This window comes from Tursiops truncatus, chromosome 18, assembly GCF_011762595.2.
Source record: "Tursiops truncatus isolate mTurTru1 chromosome 18, mTurTru1.mat.Y, whole genome shotgun sequence".
Lineage (NCBI taxonomy): Eukaryota > Metazoa > Chordata > Mammalia > Artiodactyla > Delphinidae > Tursiops > Tursiops truncatus.
In genome coordinates, this window is record NC_047051.1 from 23,258,954 (window position 1) to 23,273,967 (window position 15,014).

General features: G+C 45.3%; 1 protein-coding gene and 1 long non-coding RNA gene across 13 annotated transcripts in view; one reads left to right on the top strand and one right to left on the bottom strand.

The window, feature by feature from the left end:
* The window catches only part of ENOX1 (ecto-NOX disulfide-thiol exchanger 1), a 610,449-nt gene that overhangs the window by 581,078 nt on the left and 14,357 nt on the right, over nt 1-15,014 (top strand). For all 12 annotated transcript variants that reach the window (XM_073795222.1, XM_073795221.1, XM_073795223.1 and 9 more), the window contains one exon: nt 4,701-4,786. In XM_073795222.1, coding sequence (XP_073651323.1) covers nt 4,701-4,786 — 86 coding nt within the window. The remainder of the gene's footprint in view (nt 1-4,700; nt 4,787-15,014) is intronic.
* The window catches only part of LOC141277044 (uncharacterized), a 31,483-nt gene continuing 18,183 nt past the window's right edge, over nt 1,715-15,014 (bottom strand). The window contains exons 3-4 of the long non-coding RNA XR_012327690.1: nt 2,745-4,961; nt 1,715-2,132 (exon numbers count right to left, since the gene is read on the bottom strand). This is a non-coding gene — a long non-coding RNA (uncharacterized lncRNA). The remainder of the gene's footprint in view (nt 2,133-2,744; nt 4,962-15,014) is intronic.

The window sequence follows — 15,014 nt, forward strand, 5'->3', positions numbered from 1 at the left end:
CACATGCTACACCACTCTGAAGCCAAGTTTGTTCCTGCCACCCCATTTCCACCTCAGGTCCTTTGCACTCGCTGGTGCCTGTACCTGAGTCACCTTCCCCCAGGCTCTCTGTGGCTGACTCCTCTTCATCTGACACACGGACAAATTCACCTTCCTTGACCTCCTATAAAGCAGCCCTCCACCAAGCTTGAGGATACTCCCCACTCCTGTCCTATTACCTGTTTTGTTTTCTGCAATATGCCCATCACTCTCTGAACATATCTCCTTTTTTAATCCTTGCATTTATCGTCTGTGTTGCTTACCTAGAATATAAGTTCTCCAAGAGCAGGAACCTTGTCGGTCTGGGCAATGCTGTGTCCCTAGGACCTTGGCATCTAATTGCTGCTAAGGAAATGAATCAGTAAAAATCTAGCACTACTTGGTTAATTTAAATGTCACTCCCTTGGTCTCGGTGACACCTAAACATGAGAATAAACTAGATGATGTTGGCGGGAAAAGCTCAGAATGCCTTTATGTGCTTGTTTAAAGGGGCCTCTTCCTGATGAGGGATTTGCCACATGCTGTCTGGAGCTGGTTTGTGTATCTTTCTAAAGTAGTGTTTCAGGCCCTAAACAGTGCAGGAAACTCAAGAGTACTGACAGCCTCCTCTCTTCCTTCTTTATTTTCTTAAATTAGCTACTTACAGTTGTATTTTCCACTGTTGGGAAGCCCATTCTTCAATGTGGAGACCTCGCTTCTCCATGGGACCAGCCAAGACCAATTCTTGAGTCATCCCTTTGGAGACCCACCCGTTCAGTAGTGGCTGAGTTCTCCACCCTCAGTTCCTAGTGTTCCTTTTACCCAGCCTTTACAGTGTTTATGGTCTTCCAGAGAACCATAAATAGTTTCCAATTCTGGGTTTGTAGCATTTTTCATTGGATTTTGAGTTACAACTATCCTTTTTTTTTTTTTTCCCCATTCTCAGGAAACATCCCAGTTCCTTTAAAGGAGCTTAAGCAGAGACTTTAGTTTGATTGTTTAGGAAGCTTCCCCGAAGTGAATCTGATCCAGAGCCCGGGCCTAGAAACTACCTTTTCTCAGATGCCGTGACTGATGCTTCTGTGATGCCACTGGCCTGGGCAGGATCAAGGGGGGGAGGAGGGGTGCAGTACTTGGAGGAGGATGACTAAGGGTGTTCCCATTTCCACTGCCTCTCTAGCGATACTGAAGAACTTGGTTGCCATCCAGAGGAAGAGCTTGGAAAACCTTTATTTAACTACCTGCTTTGACCCCACATGTCTTTAGTGGCAACTGCTCAACTTTTATAAGGAAAAGCTAACGGCGTGTTAATATCAGCTACCGCCAAGATGGTTCTAAATGCTCTCCTAGGGAAAAATACTCATGTCCGGATTAGGATTTCTCATCTGATTTTAGAAAGATATATAGAAATCACATGTGCATTTTCCCCTTAGCTTTATGAGCAAAGTAGTTTCAATAAAAAGTTTCCATGCCCAAAACATCCAAGTTAACTCTGTCCTGAATTCATAACAGGATGAGTTAAGGGCAGGAATCACTGATGAATAATTCCTCGAAGTTACCTGGTATTTGAAAGAGTACTACATCCTTGGTTAGTACCGGTAGCAATTTTTAAGGTTCTTATTTCTCCTGATTTGTCAATAATAGAACAGCAGAAATTTTAAAGAAGTACACTGGCCATTCTCAGTTCTAGAGGATAAATTCATTCAACACACATTTATTGTAACTGTATACTATATTCCTGCTACTGAACCAGAACACACAAATACTGTCTAAGGGCAGAGTTTCTTGCGGTTACAGACCCAAGATTAGGGCTGTGGGACAGTAAACAGTGAGGGAGGCCATCATCACAAAGGCAAGAAAAGCGGCCACCCCAGGTCCTCCCACTTCTGGTATCCCTGAATTTCCTCCTTCATCTTCTTAGGTCAAGAGTTGTCTGGGCTTCCCTGGTGGTGCAGTGGTTGAGAGTCCGCCTGCCGATGCAGGGGACACGGGTTCGTGCCCCGGTCCGGGAAGATCCCACATGCCGCGGAGCGGCTGGGCCCGTGAGCCATGGCCACTGAGCCTGCGCGTCCGGAGGCTGTGCTCCACAACGGGAGAGGCCCCAAGAGGCCTACCTAGGGCCAAAAAAAAAAGAGTTGTCAGCCACTCCCCCATAGCCCCCACCCCCATCCTCTTCTGAACCATCCTATTCATTCTATTGGAGGCACTTAACTAACTTCCTGTCACACTCCCAGGGGCATTTATAGGAGAGGCTGCAGGTTAGCCAGGAGATGTTGATGATTCTTTGTCCTGTAGGGATATTAACATAAAAAATGTTTTTCTCTATTTGCTGGGGCCCTGGGATACTTGTAAGGCTGCTCAAGCCCGTCTACCTTCTGAGATACCCCCTTGTCCCATGGGAAAAGCTCACACATTCTTGTCACCCAAAGGCTACAGCACCCCACCGCCTCCCTGTGCTCGGCTGGCACAAAGCCAGATTAGTCAGTCTGCTGCCTAAGCGGAAGTCCAGCCAAGGAAAGGAATGTGCTTCGCCGCCTTGCAGGCCCCCCCCTCCCCAGTCTCTACAAGCCGCTCTCTTGAGGCGCTCCCTGGGAGCATCGCATTTAAGAGAAGAGAAAAGCTTCTCACTGGGAACACCCTTGCCTTCTCACAAAGCCAGCCAGCACTGACTACTCCTCCCTTCCCCGTCCTCCTTTCCTCCTCATAGGGGGCAGGGGTCTGCCTACCGTTTGTTGGAGGCTCTCTGTGTAAAGCAGTAGACATAGCACCACTTGTCCTCGGCCTGGGACAGCAGGGAAAGCCCCACTCACCATCCTGAAATAGAAGCAGTTCCCCTTGGGAATTCCCTGGCAGTCCAGCGGTTAGGACCCGGTGCTTTCACTCCTGAGGGCCCAGGTGCAATCCCTGGTCGGGGAACTAAGATCCCACAAGCCACGCAGCATGGCGAGGCCAAAAAAAAAAAAAAAAAAAATCAATTCCCCATAAGAATTCTGCCCCCTCTCTCCCACTTAAGGAATGCAAATGGAAATGTTATTTTTTTAAATACTTCTGTTCTCATTTATTTTCTAAGTAAATCATTCATGGGATTCTGTACTTTAACTCTTACTGGTAACGCAGTTACTTATAGTGCCACCTCACGAGATTTGAGAATTTCAGACACAGGGAAGTAGTTGCCAGGTTTATACAGTTAAAACATAAATTAACAAAGTGGTAGGAGGGGGACAAAACAATCCCACTTACGTATATTAAAAATGGCTATTTGCCACTTAAAGAGATTAAAACTACCATTGTTACCTTCTGTCATCACCATTATTTCATAAGAGAAGGACATTTTAACAAAAAACGAAGAACACAATCTCAGAATAAAACAGTAGTTCTTTATATTCCAGGGAAAAGGTCAATCTCTGAAGACTGGGGTTTTAACTTTATGGAGAAATGTAACTAATCGTCTCTGTGTTCTTCATTTCACTGTCCACCAAGAAAACCCACATAAAAGCAGTGTTCTGAGGCTAGGTCTCGAAAGTACTTGTGTAGGCTCTGGTTCTCTGCTCTCAGCCTAAGGATAAACTGAGAACTTTTCTTTAGAAACTGACACTCATCCAGGGCATCGCAGGCATCACACCAGAGATCAGGGGCCGTGAGACCCTATCCCAGGTCAATCCAAGGCCACCCTGCAATTCATAGCATGACGTAGTGCAGAACGATGTGCTCGGCCTATGCTTGCCCTGTGGGTCTGAAGCCTCTGACCTTTGGCTTTCGAGCACCAAAGCATCACAATAAACAGAACGTTGAGGCCTTATCCTCAAATTTGATTCATCTCAAAGCCTGTTTCAGAGAGAAGCCAGAAGTGTCCGTCGGAACCCAGTTTCTTAACACATAGAAGGATACAGCCTATGGAGTTGACGTCCTCATTTTCACCATTTTGATTCTGGTTATAAGAGCAAGGAGGGTAGGAGGGTAGGAGGGTAATGCTTTTACGTCAGCCCCGACGCTACCGTTCAGCTTTTCATCCGTCAGTACAATGTTGACAGTTGAATTTCACGATGGAAAAGCCCTCTGAGTTATAATCAGACTCCAGCCAAACCGTCCATTCCTGGGCCTTTTAAAATGATCTTGTAAATTACAGCAGCCAGAAGGAGAGAGCAGGCTGGCTCCCTTAAAACAACAGTGAGATCCAGGGGGAGACGGCAAGGATTTGTGCTTCCCTCAGTGGCAGTGAGGGGAAATAGGGATTAAATACTCTTTGTAACTAGCAGCTGTAATGATCAGGGGAATTTGACACAGCTGTAGGAGCCGTTTTCCTACTGCAGAGTCTAGCGAGGGAAAGAAAAGGGATCATTTTATCCTTCCAATAACTACAATTTTATATTGACAAATCAAGCATAAAATTGGTAGTTGAAATGCTTCCAGGAGTCTTTGTTTAGAAATACCTTCATTCATCCATGTGTTTTCTTAGAGTCTCGCTTTTCCAACTACTGTCATTCCAGGAGACAGTGTTCTGTTGGCCGTGTTACCATTACCGTCTTCAAAATGTGCAATTATTGAATGCTTGCCGAGAGCCGTTAGAAAGGGCAAGACCACGACTCAGCCTGACAAAACTGTCCCTGGGGTCAGATGACGTTATTCACCTGAGACTTTTATTTGCCTCTCAATAATGTTCAGTGTTTGTCTTTTTAATTCAGGCATCATATCAACGTTTCTTCACGTCCACCCTTTTGGAGCCAATATAGAATATCTCTGGTCATACATGCAGCAGCTGGACTCCAAGGTAAATCCTTTTTCTCAACTTGCATTGCTAAAATGTAGCGTGTTGATTGCTGGCTGCAGGCCGAAGCTGCGTGAGCTGCGTTAGGGATGTAATAGCGTATGGAGGTTGATCTGTACTTCTTCACAAGAACTCAGTTTCCGGTAGAGAGTTGTCTTCTTTTCACTTGCTTTTGTCTCTGTAGAAAGAAAAGCAGTTATCGAAAATAACAGTTACTTTCAGCACATGCCAAATTCCTTTGAAAAGCATATGAGGGATTTAAAAGTGCAGGTTGGCCTGAAAGTTCCCACAACAATGGAGAAATCCTGTCAGGGCGACTGATGGGGCACTATCCTTAGACCATATTCTCACAGGAGTCTATGTGAAGGGCTCCACACAATAGAGGAAAAATCACCTCAAATAACATAAAACCCTGATATGACTCTCAAGAAAACTGTATTAATGGTGGTATTTTAGGATCATTCTCCAAATGGAAAAAAAAAAAAATGACTACAAAAGTTCCTCTCAGCTATGCCCCTCGAGGGTCATACCCAGGGTCAGGACATCACTCCTCATTTCCGTGAGGCTAGTTTTTCTCCTCTGCAGACCAGCTACCCTCCTAGCCCATTGGGGTGTTTGTGCGCCGAAAGAGAAGGGACAGAAAGAGCTCAATTTATGTATCAAATTCCAGTGAACAGTGAGAGGGGCCTCTGTGAAAATCAAGTGATGGCATTAACCAGTACTGCCTTGGGGAGCCCTGGAAGGGGACAGAGATGCTAGGCCTGTCACTGGGCAGTTTGCTAAGTGTCCTGCTGAGAAGGAAAATGGAAGTAAGAAGCTCTTCCATAGAGCACAGCAAAGCGCCTGGGATGTGCAGGACCAGGCCCACAGCTCGCTGACCTGAATACACACACATACAGTCATTCTGAACCTTCAGTGGTCAGTATCGATTACACTGCTACACTGTCATCTAATTTTGATTCAGATGATCTTACCCATTCACAATCCCACACCGCCTGACCTTTCTTTTTCTTTCTTTTTTTTTTTTACATCTTTATTGGAGTATAATTGCTTTACAGTGGTATGTTAGTTTCTGCTTTATAACAAAGTGAATCAGTTATACATATACATATGTTCCCATATCTCTTCCCTCTTGGTCTCCCTCCCTCCCACCCTCCCTATCCCACCCCTCCAGGCGGTCACAAAGCACTAAGCTGATCTCCCTGTGCTATGCGGCTGCTTCCCACTAGCTATCTACCTTACGTTTGGTGGTGTATATATGTCCATGCCGCTCTCTCGCTTTGTCACAGCTTACCCTTCCCCCTCCCCATATCCTCAAGTCCATGCTCTAGTATGTCTGTGTCTTTATTCCTGTCTTACCCCTAGGTTCTTCATGACATTTTTTTTTCTTAAATTCCATATATATGTGTTAGCATACGGTATTTGTCTCTCTCTTTCTGACTTACTTCACTCTGTATGACAGACTCTAGGTCTATCCACCTCATTAGAAATAGCTCAATGTCGTTTCTTTTTATGGCTGAGTAATATTCCATTGTATATATGTGCCACGTCTTTTTTATCCATTCATCTGTCAGTGGACACTTAGGTTGTTTCCATCTCCAGGCTATTGTAAATAGAGCTGCAATGAACATTTTGGTACATGACTCTTTGTGAATTATGGCTTTCTCAGGGTACATGCCCAGTAGTGGGATTGCTCGCGCTTGACCTTTCTAATGGGTCTTATACTTCAGCTTTGAGAGAAGTCATCTGGAACAGAAAGTGTTTTTCAGGCATAGAGATCCATGCCCTCTTATTCTCCTGCAGCTGGTGACAGGGTAGACCATACAGAGTGAGATGGAAGGAGGAGACTGGAAGAGTCTTGACGTTCAGAATCATGTTATTGCCTTCCCTGTGGCCTCCCCTCACTTCCATGGGGGGAGGGGAGGGTGACAGAAAACGGTCCTTTGAACTCAGATGAAATGAGGAGGAGTGATACGATGTTACTTTGTTGAAAGAAAGCTTTGAAGGCCTACTTTGTTTTTCCTTCTCCAATACCATTCTTCATAATATCACCACTACCTTTGCCTGGAGGATTAAATGAAAGGCCACTTGCACCACTGTACTTGGCATAGAGTAAGCCCTCAAGAAATGATTCCTATTGTTGCTATTATCCTTCCCTTGTATTGTTGACATTTCTTTCCTTCCCTTTCTGGAAATCCCAAGTGGGAAGCCTTTGTGAAGAAGCAGTGGTTGTTTCAGTATGAGCTGAAATGGCCAAGGAATCCACTCATCATTCGTCTAAGAATTGTAGGGCTCCTGTCTCCTCTGGCCCATCAGTGCAGGTTGACGATCTGTATGTCTATGAAATGCGCTTGCACGTGTGAGTTGCATACGTGTGTGTGTGCACGTGCACGTCCAGGTATAATTGATTATTTGATGGGTAGGAGCTCTTGTTCTATTCTTCCCCGCAGGACAGTGTCCATCATTCACTCGCTCGGGTGAGATCTGTGTGGTCTCCCTCAGTAAGGAGAGAATTCACACACCTGGTCTCTGGTCCTTAGATGATGGGCCTTTCCGGAAGGGATTCGGTCAAGGGGAATTCCATTTCATCTCAGACTGATACCTTTATTTTAGAAGATAATAAAGAAGGTATTTCCCTCACAGAGGAAATATACAGGGTCTCGGTCTCTCCCAGACAGCCCTTCACCTCCTGGACAGAACGCTCAGTGGAGCTGTCAGATTCTTGCCTCACGCCTGAAAATATGTCAAAACGTGTTCTGACTAAAACTCCTGGGTGCCAGGGATTGGACCGAATATTCTTTCTATCCCAGTGACGCTGAGAGGATACTTAGACTTTTTAATCCAGAGAGCAAATTACTGCTATATGCTGGAGTTCCATATCCTTGGGGCTTTAAGCAGAAAACAAAATAATGAGAGGTTTGCCCTCTAAGTATCCACCGGGGCCTTGTACCTGCACCGACTGCCAGGAGGCTCATAATCCTGGAGCTGCCGCCAGACCCCGACGCTGAGGTTCTCCTGCACAGCGGCCTGGGGCACCTGCTCTCGTTAATCAGCAACGAACCGGGTGTCAGGGGGCTGCTGCGTTAAAGCAGGGGACTCGGCCTGGCCTTCGCAACACAGGAGGTTTGCTGACTCTGTTGAAAGAGCTTTTTAAAAATTCCACTTAGCACAACACAGTTTCCTTGAGATCAGACAGCATCACTGTTACCACGACTGTTGTTAAGATAACATTTAGATTCTGCCTTCCCCTGTGCTGACGGGAAGAAGGAAAGCAGGCTCAGTCCAGCCTGTAACAGAGCCGTTTTTCTTAGGATTTCCCCAAAGGCCACAGCTGGGTATATGAATGATCAGAAATGGAAGGGGAGACAGGAACTGATTTAAATTAGTCTGGGCATGTAAATTGCACATGGGTCCCTAAAACTGTGTATCCCCAAACAGGCCATTTTCCAGTTACATACTGTTTCTGCTCTTGAGAATGATATTTGCATATTACTTTTTCTCCTCTGCCTCTTCTAAACCACTCTCGTTCGCTCAGCTTTCTTGTATCAGAAATATGTGACCAAGTCAGAAAGTTGCATTCAGAGGGAGGCAGGGCCGTGGTGGTCAGAGGAGATGGCTTCTTGAAGCTTTGCTGAGTCAAAACTCATGCCTTGGGGGGTCTTCCCTGGTGGCGCAGTGGTTGAGAGTCCGCCTGCCGATGCAGGGGACACGGGTTCGTGCCCCGGTCCGGGAAGATCCCACATGCCGCGGAGCGGCTGGGCCCGTGAGCCATGGCCGCTGAGCCTGCGCATCCGGAGCCTGTGCCCCGCAACGGGAGAGGCCGCAGCAGTGAGAGGCCCGCATACTGCAAAAAAAAACAAAAAAAAATACTCATGCCTTGGGCACGGGCAGGTAAGCTCTTCCACACAGGCAACACTGTCTTGAAAATGGTTTCTGATCAGTATCTAGACCCTCTCACATCAGCCCAGAGCCGTTCAAGGTCACTCACTGATCCTAGGAAGGAAGCAAGGAAGTCACATTTGAACAGCAGCAGATGAGCATTTTCAGTCTTACAGTCAAGAGGAGGGAGTCCTCTGCTCTTCCCCCAATTTATGTATCGTCTAAGAGATTAAGACCCAGTTCTCCGAGTGTGTCTGGCTCCCGCCCCTACATACCGGCAGCCTCTTCCCAAAACCCACGAAGTGGAAGATCTGATTCTGAAACCAGACTCAATGTAATGTGGCCACAGAGACTGGAGTTTTCTAGAAAGAGTTGCCATTTTTGGCATGACACCGTGTCTGGTTGGGCACTCGTGAAGTGTTCATTTCCCACCAAAGGGGCAAACCATTTGCATTTGTATACTAGAAGCATACCTCTGAAACACAGACTGTCTTGTCAGTTCCAAGGAGGTTCAAATCAGCCTTAATTGAAGGGCATTCTTTCCCAGATGACAGCTAGCTAGGCAGTAAGGTTGGAGAACATGTTCCAAGTAGTGTTTGTACGATTGCCCACCTGAATGATCTTTAATAGTATGTATATTCTGGTGTTCTCCTCAATGGCCATCTGTCACAGTATGTTAATGAGTGAATGAGTTTTCTGTTGCTTAGACAGGCTATCGTGAATGTGTTTTCTAGACATCACAGCACCTCTGGAAAGCATAAGGCATGTGAAACTTTGGAGGTAACGAGACTTCCATCTGGCTGCGGGAAAAGTGGAAAGGAAGCTGCTCTTTCACAGCAAGAGAAATTGACAAGGTCACCAGGGACCAAGTCACTGCTTTCCACAATCTCAGCACTGTCTAGGGACTAGGCAGAACAGAACGGGGAGTGGCCAGGGCACAAAAGAAATCTAAGAAAAGACCCTGCTCTCAAAAAGCTTGTAGTCTAGGGGCTTCCCTGGTGGCGCAGTGGTTGAGAGTCCGCCTGCCGATGCAGGGGACACGGGTTCGTGCCCCAGCCATGGCCGCTAAGCCTGCGCGTCCGGAGCCTGTGCTCCACAACGGGAGAGGCCACGACAGTGAGAGGCCCGCGTACCGAAAAAAAAAAAAAAAAAGCTTGTAGTCTAAATGAGGAAATGGTATATTTATGAACTAACTTGAGAATCAGATGTCAACTAATAAAGTGCTAAATTTGGCAGGCAGGCAGATAGAGTGAAATAGGAGTTGAAGAAGGGCGAAGTACATAAGGGTCATGACCACCAGGCGGTGCCCTGGAGTCCGTGTTCATGCTCCTGGTTTCCTCTGGGGCACTTCAGCTGTCCTTGCTGCATGTCTCCCCTTTCTCCTCTTTCTCTCCTTCCTTCCTTCCCTCATCTTCCATCCAGAGCCTTCCTTTGCTCCTTCTAATTCTTTCCTTCTGTTTATCTTCTTCCTTCTTTCCTGTTCTTTTCCTCGTACCTCCTTGCCTTCCTCCCTGCTCCTCTTCCTTCCAGTCCTTTCCTTCTCTTTTCCTAAGTCCTCACTTCTGTTTATCTTCTTTCCTTTTTCCTCTCATACCTCTTCCTCTGTGTCCTTCCTCCCTCCCCACCTACGTTCTGTATCTCTCTCTGCAGATGTTTGTTGCAAGGTGTCTGTGTGATCTGCCCAGGGATATGAGGATGAACAAGATTTAAATGTGCGCTAAAGGCTAGCCGTCAGTTTATCCTATGGAAGGAAATCTGGTTTTGCAGTTGGCTTCTCTTGACTCTCCAGCCTTAACAAAGCCTATGTCGGTGTCTTTTCAGTCCCCCAAACAGGAACCGCTCTCCACTTGCCTCCCTTGCCTGACTGATGTGGGGCATGGAGCCGACCCACCCGCATAACAATTGATTTATGCCGGCCCGTGTCAATTTATACACATGCTTAGTGGCCTGGCAAGGAGGCAATGGGCTTGAGCTAGAGTCAACAAATCAGAAAATAAGTCATTACAAACTACCTCTGTGGTATTGCCACCACACAAGCCCCTCGGTTACACGGAGCCTTTATTCCTTCTCATCTTTCCTTTTCTTTTTAATTAGAGCAAATCAATCCTTTCTGAAAGAATAAATGTTAGAAAATTTTAAACAAAATAGGAGTGGAGGGATCCACTGACAACATCAAAGACTAAAAAGACACAGACCCCCAGTTTCTTAGAATAAAAGCCAGCTGGGTAAGAGGGTAATAAAAGCATCATGTTTATGAGTCCTCCCCAGTTTCTACAGCACCACTACATGGTATATGGGAAAATGAGATTTCATAGTCATGGCACGTTTCTGATCTATATCGTAATCCACACGGGACTCTCTTAGCCACGTGTATCTGATTCGCCTAATAGTATCCTTGTGAGAGAGCGAATCCAGTGCTGCGAAAGCAGGGCCGGATTCAGCATCAGAAACCCTGCACTGAGTTCTAGTCCCTCCACTCACCAGCTGGGCCAGCAGCAGCCTTTCCCTGGACCGCGGTGTTCCATCTATGACAAACAGGAGCTTAGAGAGGATCCCTGACCTCAGAAGGGATATGGGGAAGGGAATCCTGCACACCTGGTGGGGAAACGGATCCCTCTCACTCGGAGCTCAGCCAGGGAGTGCCGGATGCTTTGTTTATGTGATGACTCCATGACGCTCTCAGGTCTCAAGACCAATGGTCTTGAAACGATTGGTGGGAAGAGAAAGGATATTGTGAAGGCAGTATCACAGGAGCTGACACATTTTTATAAGGAAGAGAAGAAAATAGAATTAAAGTAAATGAAGATATTTGTAAAGTAAAAACTCTTTGGCCATAGGGTAAAACAGAAGGACAAACTGAATTTTCTCTCGACTTTGTCTTGAAGATCCCAAAATGTCACATGTCGTATAGGTTATTTCGTCAGGGTAGGGAAAAGGTTTAGAAACCATCAAACTAACATGAAAGCAGTTTCTCCTTCATTTTTCTTCTCACATGAGATATAAACATCTTTAGGGAAATGCTCTAGAATTTAGCTGAGCACCTTATTAAATGGATTTTTTTTTTTCATCAGGCTCCTTTTACTGGTTCCCGAATAGAGTTGTCCCTTGGTATCTGCAGGGGATTGGTTCCAGGAACCCCTGTGACTACCAAAACCCATAGACGCTCAAGTCCTTTATATAAAATGACTTGGTATTTGCATATAACCTATACATCCTCCCTATACTTTAAATCATCTCTAGAGTATTTACAATAATATCTCATCATGGTTTTGTTGGCATTTCCCTGATGATTAGTGATGTTAAGCACCTTTTCATGTACCTATCGGCCATCAGTATGTCTTCTTTGGAAAATGTCTATTCAGATCCTCTGCCCATGTTTTGATTGGATTATTTGTATTTTTGCTATTGAGCTTATGAGTTCTTTATATAAGTTGAATATTAACCCTTTATCAGACATATGCTTTGCAAATATTTTCTCACATTCGGTAGGTTGTCTTTTCATTTTGTGGATGGTTTCCTTTGCTGTACAGAAGCTTGTTATTTTTTTTTTAAATGGATATTTTAGATGGGATTTCATTTGAGGGTGACTGCTCCGTAATTGTGACACATCCCTGTCCACATTATTTACATCTTCATGGCAGAATCAGGCTGTTACCTTGTACTACCAACAGCAACTGAGAGTTCACTACTTCTGAGGACACCAATTTTCATTATGCTCATTTCTGGCTAATTGGTTATTCAAACTAAGTAATTATGAGAATTTCAAATCCTAGTTTCACTACTTCTTAGCTGTGTGACCTTGGACAACTTACTTAACGTCTCTGTAACCTTAGTTTCACTGTCTATAAAATGGGTTTTTTTATGGGCTATAACGTGTGTTAAATGACTTAATATATGAAGAGGATTCACAGCAGTATCTGGCACACAGTAAGTGCTACTGTTGGCTGCCGTTTGTTTTGTGCTTAAAAGTGCACAGAAGACCTAGTACATTCTCTCAGTTTGAGATCTTTGCCACAACCTAGTGGACAGATGAATTTTTAATGGCTTGCCCGAAGAGCGGTGCTAATATATGGTAGGGCCAGCACTCAAATCCAAGTCCTTAGAGCATCTGATGAGCTTCTTTGCAATTCCCTTGTCTTGCAAATGAGAAAATACCCAAAGAGATTAAGTGACTTAGGCAAGATGGTGAAGCTGGTTAATGGTCATTCCTTGACTGGAATCTGATCTTTTGCCTCTACATTTCTTTCTTCCAGCAAGTGAAAGGTTTATTTGCTTGTTTAATGAATTTTTTGATGAGACAATACACTTAAAGCATGTACGCTGTGCCTGGCCCACAGCGAGGACTCAGGAAGTGGCGCCTATTTCCTGCTGCAGGCCTTCTTCTGCTTCCTTTGTGGTTGAAGTCTAGGCTCAGGTCAAAAGCCACCATGGAAAACAAGATGTTGCTACTTTTCAGTACAGGCGAGCCAAGATTCCGCACGATTTGCCTGCAAATTTTTGGTGAGTGGTTCAGGAGGGGATGCCCAAGCATTAGCATATGACTATAGGCTGGTTGAGTTGGGAACTTTCAGGGTTTTTTTTTTGCTGTTGATGTTGATATCAGTCTAAAACAGTGTTCATCACAGAGGAGCTCTGCCCTCCTGTACAGGGACACCTCCCCCACGGTCCCCACCCATGAGCACAGAGGCAGTGACCAAATGGATTATTTCTAATTCCCACTTCGCAATCCCCAACCCATCTGGGTACTGGCATCAGTGTCAAAGCACATAGCCAGGGAGCCTGGATCTGCACCTCAGCTCCACACTTACTGCCTGGGTTACCTAATCACTCTGGACCTCAGTTTCCTCATTTGTAAATTATCCCCTCTCTTAGAAGAGCATGGTGAGAATTAAAGAAAGTGTGTTCAGAAGAGTTTGGCAAGGAAAAGTCTCGCAGTGGTTGTGAGATGTTACACTTTTTACAGTCAGCTGCAGGACTGCCAGGTGGCATGGCCTGACCTAACCCCAGCTGGCCTCCTACAGAGCCATTAGCTTTAAATCAGACCTTTATTTTCCCCTCGAGAATTCAGCTTTTTCTCCCCTCCCTAATGAACAGTACGAGGCTTCTTCGCCACTTTTCCAAAAAAAGGTGATAGCTGTGCTGGAAACAAGTGTGTGGTGTGATGGCTGTTCCTTCCATCTGTCAGTTTCTCTGTGGCCTCTGCTTGATCTGGAAAAAGACTGCTCATCCCAGGGGTATCACTTGAATTTGACTGGGGACTGGAACATACTGTAGATGACCTGTACTGCCCTCCAAAAGAAAAAAGGGAGCTTGTTAAGAGAACACCTTGACTTCACAAAGCTTAAGGAAAACTGCCTCTGGACCAACTAAAAACTGGGTTGGACCACACACTTCTCTGTACTTGTTTTCTTTGGCTTATGAACACAGGGCTTGACCCATCTACCACAAAAGGTTTGACTGTTAGTGTGTAGTGTTCGATCAGCATCGCCTAAGACAGGTATATAGAGAAATTGTGTTTGTGCCAGGCCCTGCGTTACATCTTACAAACAAGCCTCACAATTACGCTGAAAGAGATGTTTTTATTTCTATTATACACATGAAGAAACTGAGAATTACAGCTATTAAATGACTTGCCCAAGGTCAGACAGCTTGCTCGAGGCCTAGCCCAGAGGCAAATTCAAGGGTATCTGATTTAAATCCTCAATGTAAACCCAAATATGCCTGACCCGGCGCAATTATTAACAATAATCTGGGTACACCCCACACTGGGCGGAATTAGAGACTCCAGAGAAGAGGCTAGGGAATGTGCTTTTTTTTGTTTTTTTTTATCGGTTAAATACAAACTGTGGTGTATTCGTAACATGGAACACTTTACTGCCAACACACACGATATTTACATACATATTGGTTTACGTAGAGAGCCTTACGGAGGACAATTGTTGAGGGAAACAGCAGGCTACCCAGTGGTCAATATGCAGATACATTTAGAAAAACCTTAGAGTTGAACCTGCCCATGTTATTGCTGGGCTGGGGAATTTAAAAGGTTTCTTCCTCCCTCCCCCCCTCCCTCCTTTTCTCCATTTTTTCCTTCTTTCTTTTTTTTTAACATCTTTATTGGAGTATAATTGCTTTACAATGGTGTGTTAGTTTCTGCTTTATAACAAAGTGACTCAGTTATACATATACATATGTCCCCATATCTCTCCCTCTTGCGTCTCCCTCCCTCCCACCCTCCCTAGCCCACCCCTCTAGGTGGACACAAAGCACCTAGTTGATCTCCCTGTGCTATGCGGCTGCTTCCCACTAGCTATCTATTTTATGTTTGGTAGTGTATATATGTCCATGCCACTCT